Consider the following 15,654-nt stretch of genomic DNA (forward strand, 5'->3'; position numbering starts at 1 on the left):
GAGTATGTATAATGAATGCAGAGTGTGTATAGTGAATGTAGTGTGCTTGTAATGAGTGCAGATTGTGTATAATGAATGCAGTGTGTGTGTGTGCGCGCTGGATGATGTGTGTGTGTGTGTGTGTGTGTGTGCTGGATGATGTGTGTGTGTGTGTGTGTGTGTTGGATGATGTGTGTGTGTGTGTTGGATGATGATGTTTGTGTGTATATGTTGGATGATGTGTGTGTGTATGTTGGATGATGTGTGTGTGTGTATGTTGGATGATGTGTGTGTGTGTATGTTGGATGATGTGTGTGTATGTTGGATGGTGTGATTGTGTGTTGGATGGTGTGATTGTGTGTGGTAGATGATGTGTGTGTTGGATGGTGTGTGTGTGTGTGTGTGCTGGATGGTGTGTGTGTGTGCTGGATTGTGTGTGTGTGCTGGATGATGTGTGTGTGTGCTGGATGATGTGTGTGTGCTGGATGATGTGTGTGTGTGTGTGTGTGTGTTGGATGGTGTGTGTATGTGTGCTGGATGATGTGTGTTTGTGTGCTGGATGATGTGTGTGTGCTGGATGATGTGTGTGTGTGTGTGTGTGTGTGTGTGTGTGTTGGATGGTGTGTGTGTATGTGTGCTGGATGATGTGTGTGTGTGTGTGTGCTGGATGATGTGTGTGTGCTGGATGATGTCTGTGTGTGTGCGCGCTGGATGATGTGTGTGTGTGTGCTGGATGATGTGTGTGTGCTGGATGATGTGTGTGCTGGATGATGTGTGTGCTGGATGATGTGTGTGTGTGTGTGTGCGTGTGCTGGATGATGTGTGTGTGTGTGTGTGTGCTGGATGATGTGTGTGTGTGCTGGATGATGTGTGTGTGTGTGTGCTGGATGATGTGTGTGTGTGCTGGATGATGTGTGTGTGTGCTGGATGATGTGTGTGTGTGCTGGATTATGTGTGTGTGTGTGCTGGATGATGATGTGTGTGTGTGTTGGATGATGTGTGTGTGTGCTGGATGATGTGTGTGCGTGTGCTGGATGATGTGTGTGTGTGTGCTGGATGATGTGTGTGTGTGTGCTGGATGATGTGTGTGTGTGTGTGTGTGCTGGATGATGTGTGTGTGTGCTGGATGATGTGTGTGTGTGTGTGTGTGTGTGTGTGTGTGCTGGATGATGTGTGTGTGTGTGTGTGTGTGTGTGTGTGTGTGTGCTGGATGATTGTGTGTGTGCTGGATGATGTGTGTGTGTGTGTGTGTGTGTGTGTGTGCTGGATGATGTGTGTGTGTGTGTGTGTGTGTGTGTGTGTGTGCTGGATGATGTGTGTGTGTGTGCTGGATGGTGTGTGTGTGTGCTGGATGATGTGTGTGTGTGTGTGCTGGATGATGTGTGTGTGTGTGCTGGATGATGTGTGTGTATGTGTGTGTGTGTGTGTGTGCTGGATGATGGGTGGGAGAAGCATTTTTTGTTTTAAACTTTATGTGTTTATTTTTTTTTTATTCCCCCCTCCCTGCTTCTTACCTTGTCAGGGAGGGGGGAGATCGCCTGGTGGTCCGGTGGAGGAAGCCAGCCGCTGCACACAGGGACCATCACACGCTGTGTTCCCTCTCCAGCTCTAACTCTCGCAAGACTTGCCTGTGCGGAGCGGGTCTCGCGAGAGTTGGAGCCGGAGAGGGAACACAGCGTGTGATGGCCCCTGTGTGCAGGTAGCAGGGCAGGTCCTACAGGATCACTAGCAGGAACGGCGTTCCTGCTTTGGAAAAAGTGCAGGAACGCCGTTCCAATGCGTTCCTGCAGGACTCGAGCCCTGGGCCCCATCAGCGTGCAGGCCCCGGTGCAACTGCACCGGCGGCAATTCCGCTGCTACACATGGGGCTCGGGCTCCCCCCACCACCCTCAGCATAACCCTCCGTCACCACCCTCAGTCTCACCCCACTCACCATCACCCCCTCCTTCTCACATCAACACCCTCACTCTCACATTACAATACCCCCTCTCACTCTCACATTACCCCCTCACTCTCACATTACCCTACCTCACATTACCCCCTCTCACTCTCACATTACCCCCCTCACTCACACATTACCTCCCCTCACTCTCACATTACCCCCCTCCCTCTCACATTACCATCACCCCCTCCCTCTCACATTACCATCACCCCCTCCCTCTCACATTGCCATCACCCTCCGCTCCCTCTCACATTGCCATCACCCTCCGCTCCCTCTCACCATCAATCCCCCGCTCCCTCTCACCATCAACCCCCCGCTCCCTCTCACCATCAACCCCCCGCTCCCTCTCACCATCAACCCCCGCTCCCTCTCACCATCACCCCCTCCCCCTCTCACCATCACCCCCTCCCCCTCTCACCATCACCCCCTTCCCTCTCACCATCACCCCCTTCCCTCTCACCATCACCCCCTTCCCTCTCACCATCACCCACCCCCTCTCACCATCACCCCCCTCTCCCTCTCACCATCACCCCCCTCTCCCTCTCACCATCACCCCCCTCTCCCTCTCACCATCACCCCCTTTCACCATCACCTGCCTCTCCCTCTCACCATCACCCCCCCCCCCCTCCCCCATACACACAACACACTTCAAGCTATACATGTTAAGATCCTTTAACCTTTCCTGGTAAGTTTTATCCTGCAATCCATGAACCAGTTTAGTAGCCCTTCTTTGAACTCTCTCTAAGGTATAAATATCCTAGGATATTGATACCTTAGAGAGAGTTCAAAGAAGGGCTACTAAACTGGTTCATGGATTGCAGGATAAAACTTACCAGGAAAGGTTAAAGGATCTTAACATGTATAGCTTGGAGGAAAGACGAGACAGGGGGGATATGATAGAAACATTTAAATACATAAAGGGAATCAACACAGTAAAGGAGGAGACTATATTTAAAAGAAGAAAAACTACCACAACAAGAGGACATAGTCTTAAATTAGAGGGACAAAGGTTTAAAAATAATATCAGGAAGTATTACTTTACTGAGAGGGTAGTGGATGCATGGAATAGCCTTCCAGCTGAAGTGGTAGAGGTTAACACAGTAAAGGAGTTTAAGCATGCGTGGGATAGGCATAAGGCTATCCTAACTATAAGATAAGGCCAGGGACTAATGAAAGTATTTAGAAAACTGGGCAGACTAGATGGGCCGAATGGTTCTTATCTGCCGTCACATTCTATGTTTCTATGTTTCAAGCAGCTACCCCATACACATAGGGTCTCAGACAAAAACGCAAACATGCTCACAGAGACATACATTCACACACACAAGGATACTCTCTGTCAGACACACTCTCAGGCGCATACACAGGTAGACAGTGCATCAATGTGTATATGTGACACTTTTTTGTTAGTGGGGCCTCATGTTTGCGTTTCGCCAAAGGCCTCATAAAGTCTAGAGCCGCCTCTGTCTACCACTTCAGCTGGAAGGCTATTTAAATGTTTCTATCATATCCCCCCTGTCTCGTCTTTCCTCCAAGCTATACATGCTAAGTTCCTTTAACCTTTCCTTGTAAGTTTTATCCTGCAATTCATGAACCAGTTTAGTAGCCCTTCTCTGGACTCTCTCTAAAGTATCAATATTCTTCTGAAGATACAGTCTCCAGTACTGCGTATAATACTCCAAGTGAGGTCTCACCAGTGTTATGTACAATGGCATGAGCACTTCCCTCTTTCTACTGCTAATACTTCTCCCTATACAACCAAGCATTCTGCTAGCATTTCCTGCTGCTCTATTACATTGTCTGCCTACCTTTAAGTCATCAGAAATAATCACCCCTAAATCCATTTCCTCAGATGTTGAGGTTAGGACTCAAACATTCTGTACTCTTCCCTTGGGTTTTTATCAAATATTCTGTACTCTTCCCTTGGGTTTTTACATCCAAGATGCATTATCTTGCACTTATCTACATTAAATGTCAGTTGCCACAACTCTGACCATTTTTCTAATTTACCTAAATCATTTGTCATTTGGCTTATCCCTCCTGGAACATCAACCCTGTTACATATCTTAGTATCATCAGCAAAAATACATACCTTACCATCAAGACCTTCAATATCACTAATAAAAACATTAAAGAAAATGGGTCCAAGTACAGATCCCTGAGGTACCCCACTGGTGACAAGCCCATGCTTTAAATATACTCCATTGACTACAACCCTCTGTTGTCTGTCACTCAGCCACTGCCTTACCCACTCAACAATATTGGAATCCAAACTTAAAGATTGCAGTTTATTGATAAGCCTTCTATGTGCAACAGTGTCAAACGCCTTACTGAAATCTAGGTAAGCAATATCTACTGCACCACCCTGATATATTATTTTAGTTACCCAATGATAAAATCAATACGATTAGTTTGGCATGATCTCCCTGAAGTAAACCCATGTTGTCTCTGATCTTGAAATCCATGTGTTTTTAGATGTTCAACAATCCTATCCTAAGATGGTTTCCATTACTTTCCCCACTACTGAAGTAAGGCTTACTGACCTATAGTTGCCCGACTCCTCCCTAATACCTTTCGCTAACTTCCAATTGTCTGGGACTACTCCCGTTAACAATGATTGGTTAAATAAATCTGTGAATGGTTTTGCTAGTACACCACTAAGTTCTTTTAATAACTTTGGGTGTATTCCATCAGGTCCCATTGACTTATTTGTCTTAACTTTTGACTGTTGAAATAGAACCTCTTCCTCTGTAAACTCACATGTAACAAATTATCCATTATCCATCCTAACTGAGGCCCCTTTCCTTCATTTTCATCTGTAAATACTGAACACAAATATTCATTGAGGCAGTCAGCTAGACCTTTATCCTCTTCTACATACCTTCCTTCTTTTGTTTTAGTCTAACTAATCCTTGTTTTACTTTCCTTTTCTCATTTATGTATCTAAAAAATATTTTGTCCCTTTTTTTTACTGACTGTGCTATTTTCTCTTGTTTGTGTGATTAGGAAGCTCTTATAATTTGCTTAGCCTCTTTCTGCCTCATCTTATAGGTCATTCTGTCTTCCTCACTCTGTTTTTTTTTTTTTATAATTCATAAATGCAAACTTTTGTTTTTTTTACTATTTTGGCCACATCTGCGGAGTACCACAGTGGCTTCTTGAATTTTTTGCTTTTACTGACAAGCCTAATGCAATTGTCTGTTGCCTTCAGCAGTGCAAATTGTAAATAATCGCATTTCTCTTGGACTCCATTTAAATTGCTCCAGTCTGATAATGACTCCTTTACACATATTCTAATTTTAAAACTTTTGTTTTTGTGTGGCATTTATACATACACTGACACACTTACTCACGCACAGATACTTATCCTAAAACACAGATACATACCCTGAGACACAGATACAGACACATTGACACACATGCAGATACACAGAGATACACACCCTGACATAGACAAATACAATGTCGCGAACATAGGACAGCTATAATTCGCAACAATACCAAGTCCTCAGTAGCCCGACATTTTGCTATGTACCATGAGAAAAATCCATCGGGCATTAAGCTATTGGGTCTGACACATATCCCCCCCTATCAGGATGGAGCACTAAGGAAAAGGGAATTAATCAAGTCTGAATCTATGTGGATTTTTAAGCTAAATACAATGAAACCCAATGGCCTAAATGAGGAGTTGGATTTGTTCTAAGCCCTGTATATTGGTTTATTTTATGTAGCAACACAATCTTTATCATTGTGAATATGGCATTCATATTCGAGATTGTATTGTGGGTCTAACTAGTATACACGTTTGTATTTGTGTACATGCACTTATCTTGGTTATCCAGTGCGGACCATGTGACAGCATACACATTTTTATGCACCTCTATGCTTATATTTTTTGAGATCCGATTTTGGGTCCTTCTGGACAAACTACCGTCCGTTTGTCAGTCTGTCTAGTCGTGTGTTTAACTTTTTATTTGATATATAATTTGTTCCCCCCCCCCCCCCCTTTTCATTGTAAAGATTAATAATTAAATTTTTTAGGTGGCTTAACTTTAATGTATTTGTCAATATTATTACCTATTTATTTATTTATCAATTTGTATTTGTTGTTTACATATATATTTTTATATATATATGTTTATTTTCATTTTTGTTCATTTGTTCTTTTGTGTAACACTTATTTGTATAGCAATAGTTCCTATATACATAGGATTGTGATATATGATAAGTGCCCTATTAGTACTTATCTCTATTGCTAACTATCAAAGCTGATTGTGGATCCAGTCCAGAACTTACTTCCTGCCCAGTTTTACTGAGCTATGCTATGGCTATTTAAACTCTGATCTTCGGCAACTCCCTTGTCTTGAAAAAGTCCCGTGGGAGGGACGAAACGCGTCGATGAGTTGCAGCTGATTTCGGGACGTTCTGCTCTGTTGCTGTGGGAAGTTATAGCTGTGTGCCGGTTTCCTCGGGAGTTGATTTGCTTTACACTGCGGTCTTTTTTGAAGATACCGACCGCAGTGCAGCACAACATACCCAGCGTGAGAGAATATATCTTGGCCCCATTGGAGGAGTGCTTTCCATCTACACCGCGGTCTTTTTTGAAGATCCCGACCGCGGTGCAACGGTTGTTCCAGCGGTTATTTTATAATTAGTGGCCACTGTTATTCCTTCCCATCTATACCTCGGTGGGGGCCCCCACCGAGGCAAGGTACTATTTTTATATTTGTGTGATACCTATGTCCTGTTTACTAATTTGTTAGCATTGGTCACACCTCCAGATACTTTGTTTCATTTTTTCGACAGAGTATCTGTTAGGTGTTTATCCTGGTTTTTTATTTCATTTTTTATTTATCAGGATTTGTGTATCCACTTTGATTGGTTATTTACCTTTTAGCAACAGATCCAGTTCGTCATAATTGCATATGTTTTTTAGATGTCTTGATTATAAAGGTCTTTTTTACTTATTAAATATACGTTTGTATTATAAGTGTTATGTTTATTTTTTATTTTACTTTTTAGGAGCGCACATATACTTTTTCAGATTTTGAGCTTACACTCTATTTAGGTCACTTGTAGTTATATGTTGCAGCCCATTTAATTTTTTTGCTTCTAATTACACCTTTCCATTAGTTTTTATAGACAAATACAATGACACACTTAAGGATACACACCCTGACATACAGATACACACATTAACACAGATACACAGACACATAGATACATACCCTGACACACACTGTGCTGTGTGTGAAGGGTGCTGTGTGTGTGTGTGTGTTAGGGGTGTTGTGTGTGAGGGGTGCTCTGTGTGTGTGTGAGAGCTGCTTTTTGAATGAGAGATGCTGTGAGAGGTGCTGTGTGTGTGAGTGGTGCTCTATCTTTGTGAGTGTAAGGGATGCTCTGTGTGTGTGTGAGGGGTGCTGTGTTTGTGAGAGGCTCTGTGTTTGTGAAGTGTGCACTGTGTGTGTGTGTGTGTGAGGGGTGCTCTGTATGTTTGTGAGGGGTGCTTTGTGTAAGCGGTCCTGTGTTTGTGAGGGGTGCTGTGTGTGAGACATGCTCTGTGTGAGGGGTGATCTGTGTGAGGGGAGATCTGTGTATTTGTAAGGGGTGCTGGGTTAGTGGTCCTGTGTTTGCGAGGGGACTGTGTGTGAGGGGTGTGCTCTAAGTGTGTGAAAGGGTGCTGCATTTGTAAAGGCTGATCTGTATTAGCACTGGAACATGGTTTATTCTAAAAAAAAATTAATTATCAAACCCAGACAAAATACAACCGATTGAACAGTACTACAGAAATTGAACTTCCTGTAAGAATTCCCGTCTGCTATGGTGTTGGAAAGACACTGAAAATATTCCACTCTCAGAAGAAAGTCTAAAGCTAGACAGACGTGCCAAAAGTCTTGCTTGAATTCAGGCCTAGTCCCTCCTAGGCTGTTCACATACTGAACTGCTGAGACATTATCCATCTTGAGAAGTTAACAAAAATGATGTTGTTCACAAAACCCTGGAGAGTGAAAAAAAAAAACCTGCCAACAACTCTAATCTTCTTCTATAGACAATTTTCCTCAGGTGGTACCTTGTCCACACCAAGCTTCCCAACCCAAATGATTGCAGTCAGACTATCACCAGGTCTTGGAAGGAACTGAAAATTGCTTCCCTGTTCTTCATCTGTGAATGTGGTGTAACCATCTCAATAGTTTCACCCTTGTTTACTGAGTGAGAGAAACATTGTCAGAAAAACCAATACCACTGCATAGATGTTGCACTTTCAATCACTAAAGCGCGATAATGAAGGGGGGCTGGAAAAATAGAGTGCATGGAAGCAGAGAGGAGGACCATTATATGTTTGTTGAGGACCAAATGTATATGTTTCTGAATGGTCTGGAGTTTCCTGTTAGGAACAAACAAAGTCACAGTTTGAGAATTTAGTAGAAATCTCAAAAACAAAAGCCCTCAAGTCAGTATCAGAATCGATTTCTTCTTGTTGATTATGAAATCTAGATTTGTGAGAAGCAAAATTGTTCCTTGCTTCTCACAAATCTAGATTGCATATGAGTATTAATGGACTACATATTATAAGTCATTTTAGAATGTCATATTGGTAAAACAAAATCTCACTCCTATGCTGCGAAGCAACTTGGTAAAGCACACAGGAGCAGAAGAAAGATCAAATGGCAAGCAGATGAATTGTAATTTTTTTTTCTTCATCCATATAAATTGTAGATAATGTTGGTATGCTGGATGAATCAGGAATGAACAACCTTTAACCCCTTAAGGACCAAACTTCTGGAATAAAAGGGAATCATGACGTGTCACACACGTCATGTGTCCTTAAGGGGTTAAAGTAAATCTTTACCATCCAGTCATTGTGTATCAACAGATCTTGAAGGAAATGTAACCATTTAGAATGTGTATATTTATAACAAGTCTGTGGCATGAATTCCCTTTCCCTAACAATAAATACATTGCTTATAAATCCAGTAGTTGACATAGGAAGTTGAATTATAGTCTCTTCGGACATTAAATAGGACATTTCCTGTTCAACTACAACTGTGTCTTGGGGGAAGATTTGAATCGTAAATGGAATACAAAATGGAACTGGTGGGACATAAAATTTTATCTGGTTGCCCCTGACAGTGTCTCGAACCCAGGCATCACTTCTGATTAGAGCAAACATATGGACAAAAAAACAAGGCAGTCTAACTCTAAATAAAGTACTTACATGAGGAAGTTCATGGTGGAGGAGTGTGGAAGAAAGGGAAAACTTTCTGAGTTTTTCTGAGTATTTTCAGCAAGTAGACAAGTAACATTTTGGGATCTATCTAGTACAGCTTAGCAGCTAGCCCCTACCTTACCAAAATCCTATGGGTTAAAGGGAAGACTCTTCAACTCGTCCAGTGAAGAACACATTTGCTTCAATCTTAAATGAAAGATTCCCCGAATTCCCACTTGACAGAGCACAATTAGCCTTACCCAAAAAGCATATGGCTTGAACCCCAGCAACTTAAAGTATCAAGAAGTACTCTTTTTTATGCCTCTTGAATAAGTTCAAATATTTTGGCTACTTTGTGCTTCTTCAGAATTGCTTGCATAACACCTCAGGAAACCCCTGTCAGTCTTGAAATTTCTGTCTGTGAGAAACCTTGCTAATGCAATATTACTACCTTGTTGTACACTTGCTGTGTACATTCTTGCCATGTTGTATTACAACAATCAAAGGCTTGTCTTGGAAAGCTTTCATGAATCTATCCGTTTGCGAATATTCTTCAAAAATTTACATAAAAACTTAATTATAATAGGATTAAATGTTTTTTTGTTTTGTTTTTTTTTCTGTATTATGGATCTTGGACATTCTGTCCAAGCTTAATTCAAGTTACTCGAAAGGCTTTCTTATCCATATATTTGAAGATTTGAGAGGCAGGATCCCATTCAGAAGACTGAAGGTGCTTGATTTGGTAAGGTTTTCCCTTTGAATCCAGAAATATAGATTGTCTATTATCAATATTAGATACTGGATTAAATTCTAAAGAAACATTAGATTTAGTATATTCTGTATCTAAAGAAGAGTCACTTGAGAAGGTATGGAAGGAATGATTTTCCCTTCGTAAAATGGCCTTCCAAGCTCATTTCTCATCATTTGAGGCAGAGGGTTTTGTAAGTGTTTTAGAAGTACACTCTTCAGTGTTGTGCCAGGAGTGTACATCATCAGTATTTTTGTAGTCTTTCCCAGTAGAGCAGCTTAGGGGAGTCAGTAAGATTACTTCTGTTTTCAGGTGGCCTTCTCAGATCTTCTTACAGGCTTGGCTACATGGTGCCCAGACACTTCTGCTGACCAAAATTGATCGGAAGGAGCACTAGGGTTTCAAGCATGAGATTTGGCAAAAATCTCTTGTATAGTATTCATTGCATTCAAAATGGCAGTAGATACTGTTTTATTTACAGTGCTAAACTATTTTGAAAATTTGCCTCAGAAAAAGACTCATTGTCTACAATTGTCATCAAATAAAATATCAGAAATATAGAGAAAATTACAAGTCCTAATAAAATTATCTAAAAGCTTAGGGAATAGACTGTGGAGACTGTGGAACAATGTGTCAGCGATATGAAACAAAAGCAATAATTAATGTGAGGTACTCTAAGGAGATAAAGAGCATCAACAACTGAGTTGAGAACCAACATGCTCCAAAATCTCATGCAACGCACAACATTGCTCAAGAGAACAAAATGGGAAGGGAGGGGGGAAATGGCAGCAGAGTATGATCAGCGAGTGAGTCCCACTAGGGCTGAAACTGATAATGTGGTATTTAACTCAATAGAGAATAGAGACCCAATTCCACTAGCTGTAAAAGTAAAATGATGGTAGAAACACGAAGAGACCAATGGTGCAAAGAATGGAGAAATAATAAAAAAGAAAGAGGAAGATTGTTGGGGTCCCTTGCTTTATACACTATGCTTCATGTTGATTGGCCACTGAGTTTTCTTCCTTTGCATAACAAGTTAGGTGGTTTTCTTTTTGACATTTCTTTATTTTTGGGTGACAGTCATGACATTGATATCACATACACTATTTGAGAGTCTTTGTACAGTATCTGTATAATTAAGTGTATGCAATAATAGTACAAGTCAAGAATAGTATTTTAACCATTCTTCAGGTAATACCCCTGTCAAAAACATGTCACATTTTTATGATTTAGATATATTGTGCAGTACATATAAACAAATAAAAGTTTTAAAAGTATTTTTATACATCTGTTGGTGCTACATGTAGCTTATCTTATGAACTGATAGGAAATGTAAACCGTTTATAGAAACTCCCTGAACTCACAAAATAATATTTATGAATGAATGGAGATTGTTAAGTCTTGATTTTCTCCTATCATAAATGACAGAAGGAAGGAGTGAATAAAGGAAAAGAAAAGGAAAGGTGGGGTCTAGGAGAAAGAAGGAGAGCAGATAGTATAGGTAGGTCACCGGGGATGTTAGGTGGTTTTCTGTTGTTCCATGTTACTGTTTTATTAACTCTTCTGCTGTTGGAGTAATAAATAAGGAATTAATAAGGAATTAAATGCATGATGTGAACGTCATGTTTGATATACAATCAGGGGGTTTGTAGGCATATTGGTGCATTATTGAACAATTATACCAAACAGGTGATTTTATTCGTCAATTTATCAATGTTAATTTATGAACATTACAATTTATAGGGGTTGAACAGTACTTGAGCTGTGTGGGAGGAACAAAACTAGGTGAGGAGCAGCCAGAGGTTGATTTGCTGAAGACAATTTAATATCAAACATCATAAACCATGGCAAGAATGTGCACAGTGATAGTTATACTGCATCAGCAAAGTTTCTCACAGACAGATTTAATTTAAGGCTGACAGGGGTTTGCAGAGATGTTGTCCAAGCAATTCTGAAGGCATCTTACTGGCAGCAAATTTATTTTGCAGCATGACAACAACCTCAAACATATAGCCATCATGAAGAACTATCTTCATTGTAAAAGAGAAGGACTCCTGGTAGCAATTGTATTTCCCACGCAGAGCCCTGATCTTAACATCTTCAATTCTGCTTGGGATTAAATGAAGAGACAAGGACAACTGGTGGTGCCTAAATCCACAGTTCGTTTTCCAAGATGTTTAGAACAACCTACCTGACGAATTCCTCATAAGTCTGTGAAAATGTACTTAGAAAAAAATTATGCGGTTTTGAAGACAAAGGGTCATACCAAATATTTACTTGATTAAGATATTTTTCTCTTCACTCACTTTGTGTTTTGTTAAAAAGAAACTATTAACATGTAATTTTTACTTCACAGCATTTTTAACACCTGCCTAAAATGTGTGCACAGTACTATATATAAGTTTCACCATTAAATGTGTTGATTGTTTTTGTCATTAGAGCAACACCATGATATCAACACCACTGAATGCCATGCATTTCAATAATAAATTCAGGAAATGCAAAAAAGATATAGATTTAAAAATAAGGCTGATTTTCCTACAAAATACTTGATACCTCTAAACTTTTAAGTAAACTTTTAACTTTGTCTAAGCATTTCTATCTTGTTTTTGTTTCCACATGAATGCCATGGTGAAATAAAAACATTAAACATGAAATGTTAAGGATAACACAAAAAGGCAACCAACAGTACTCATGAGACTGTCATACTTGGATATATTTTAACATTTTGTTCCTCCTTATCAGAGTGCTTAGGGATAAAAAAAAAAAAAAAAAACTATCTGGAAATGGAACCCAAACTTCAGCCTTCTCAATGTAGATTCTTTAACTTGTGAGCTATAGGAATCAATGCATTAAGAACAATGCCCTTATTCAAATGGAAGCCTGGTGTTAGTTTAAACTTGATTTCTGGAACTATTCTGAAAATGATGTGTTAACAGCAAATGTAGACATGGAGTCCAATGGTTTGAAAAGGAGATTAATTCAATGCAAATTCCAAGGAGGAATTTATGAAATAATGCAATTTGAGGATTACTGTGAGGAATCTAGCCACAACAATAATTGGTCAAGATTGGTAGGACTCATACTTGAACTTTGAATTTGTTTATATTTAATTCTTACTCTAGACCTGATAATAGAAATTCCAGGACATCTTTCATGAATGAGATCCAAAGACCAATTCCGCTGAGATATGCCAACTTGGAAAATATATCCCAATTTGTATAATAGGTAGAGGAAACAGACCATTTCATTGCTTGAAAATGGGTCTAAAGTGTAACAAGAGTATATTATTATTCAGTAAATTATTCCTTCTCAACGTCCATGCCATCAATTTGAGGGACTGTAAAACTGGAGTAAGAATTGGACAATGTGATAATAGTCACTGAAAGCTACCATATAGGTTCTTTACAAAAGTTGAAGAGTAGTGGGAATAAATGTCTGCACTGTGGTCAGAAGAATTGTGTCTTTTTTTCTTTATGCTTCTCAGAAGAGGACATAGTGTGTAGGCATAATTCAGATAGAATTCCCATTTGGAGCAGAAAGGATCTTTTCCCACATAAGACAGTCTTAATTTTATGAGACATAAAAATATCTTGACCTCCTTATTCCTGTAAATGGCCAGATAGGCAACCAAACATGGCTGTTATTTTTTTAAAGGACTGCTTCTGAAAGACATTATTCTCATATTTCTACTATCTGTGGGCCTGATAGATACATAGCTACAAGGCCCTCCAAATTCTATTGCACCCAGGACTTCAGAAAATAAGCCAAACAGCAGAATTGCCCACTTAATTTCATCCACTGATTTATTAGATATTGCTGAAATTATTTTAAGGCTTTGAAAATTGCATGAGGATGCTTCAAAGCATTCAAAGGAACTCCCACTGCTAAACATTCCCATATTGTCTATGTCAATCTGTCTACCAGATATGCACTGTTGTTGCAGTAACATATTATACCAGAGTGATCCTTGGAATGATCTCCACATTTTTGTGTGTGTATGCATAGAGGGGATGTGGTGCACATGTATATAGATGCGGCAATGTGTGTATAGGGGTTTAGTTTGTATAGTAGTATAGTGTGTGTATTTATAGGGGGTATAAAGTAGTGTGTTTAGAGTGTGTAGTTTTTGAAAGCATTGGAGTTGTGGAGTGTGTGTATAAGCAGTATAGAGTGTGTGAGTGTAGGGGGTGTAATGTGTGTATATAGTGGGTATAGAGTGTGTGCATTTGCCGGTTTGCCTGATAGCCAGTCCGGGCCTGGTAAGAAGTTCCTCACAAATCACAGCCAGGTTGGAGTTAAAAGAGGAGCAGATATTTTTATTAGGTGACAAGCACTCCCATTTTGAATGCCAAGCTCTTCTTTGCCTGAGGAGGTGGAGGTGGCCTCTTGGGCTGCATCTTAGGTCTCAACGGAAAAACTTTAAAGTGACACTATTGTCACCAAAACAACTTTAGCAGGTTTGGTTTATAAATCATGACTCTGAAGTCTCACTGTTCAATTCATTGCCATTTAGGAGTTAAATCACTTCTGTTTCTGTTGATGCAGCCCTAGCTAGCCACACCTACCCTGGATGTAACTGACACAGCCTGCATGAAAACAAAATGGCTTCACTTTTCAATCAGATAATGTAATATAATCAGGTAATGTATATAAAAAAAACTAATTTACACACAGTAGGCTCCTGCAGGGTCTAGCAAGCTATTAACCGAGCGGGAGATACATTTTTTTTACAGTAAACATAATTTGCAATAAAGGAAGTGTAAACATTAGATGACTCTTTACAATAAGTGTTTAGGAAGGCTGTGTAGGTCACATGCAGGGAGGTGTGTATACTAGAAATGCATAAAACAAATTGATTTAACTCCGAAATGGCAGAGAATTGAGCAGTGAGACTGCAGGGACATAGCCTATACACAAACACGGCTTCATTTAGCTAAGGTTGTCTTGGTGACTAGTGTCCCTTTAAACTTTTATTGAATGTTTGCCCATAGATGTTAAACATGTAGGAGTATAATTTGTGCTCAATTTGTCCATATATAATGTCCTAAACTGCAGGAAAGTAGTAAATGATATTGGAGCTTGTGCAACATGAGTCTGTCTCTGCTGTTGGTGGCTCTGCCCACACAGTTAACATTTATTTTACATGGATTTTAAACAGCAACTGTATGCATATGGTCCTACAGTGATGTTTAGGAGTTTTGATTAGTAATGCTACATTATCTGGAAACAGTTATCATTTTGGGCTTACATGAAATGCCTTTTGTTTAATTTTACCTGATGTTTCCAGGAAGGGACACAAAGGGGCAAGGGAACAGCTGATAATCTTTTGTCTTTTTGAAATGTTAATCAGAACATGTGTATAATATACAAAAGGAGTACTAAATAAAATGATGAGTATCAATATTTACTTCTAAAATGAACAAGAAGGGTTTTTAAAAGTTCCAGTACTGAGAAGGCATTTGTTTTTTCTAATACAATGCCAGTTGTTATACAGGACTACACTTACTACATGGGACTCAATTCAAAATTGAAATTTAAGTAATAAAAGAAAACCAAAAACAATTTCTCATTTATTAAAAAAAATAAATCTAAAAACTTAACAAATAAATCTGTACCTTTTAACCCTGAGCGAATTATAGTCGGTGACAAGTCATCATAGTTATTCATTAAATTAATGTCCCCTGAAGAAAAGCCAACCGTAAGCAGTGGTTTGATGTTTTCCATTGGAATGGCGTAAGCAGCAGGACCATCTAGAATAAGAATTCAAGGGAATGC

The 15,654-nt window shown here is 39.7% G+C and overlaps 1 protein-coding gene across 1 annotated transcript in view; it reads right to left on the reverse strand.

The window, feature by feature from the left end:
• TULP4 (TUB like protein 4) overlaps positions 1-15,654 on the reverse strand; it is a 407,212-nt gene that overhangs the window by 194,761 nt on the left and 196,797 nt on the right. The window contains exon 5 of the mRNA XM_063443403.1: positions 15,495-15,629. Coding sequence (XP_063299473.1) covers positions 15,495-15,629 — 135 coding nt within the window. The remainder of the gene's footprint in view (positions 1-15,494; positions 15,630-15,654) is intronic.

The sequence above is a fragment of the Pelobates fuscus genome, chromosome 2, assembly GCF_036172605.1.
Source record: "Pelobates fuscus isolate aPelFus1 chromosome 2, aPelFus1.pri, whole genome shotgun sequence".
Taxonomy (NCBI): domain Eukaryota; kingdom Metazoa; phylum Chordata; class Amphibia; order Anura; family Pelobatidae; genus Pelobates; species Pelobates fuscus.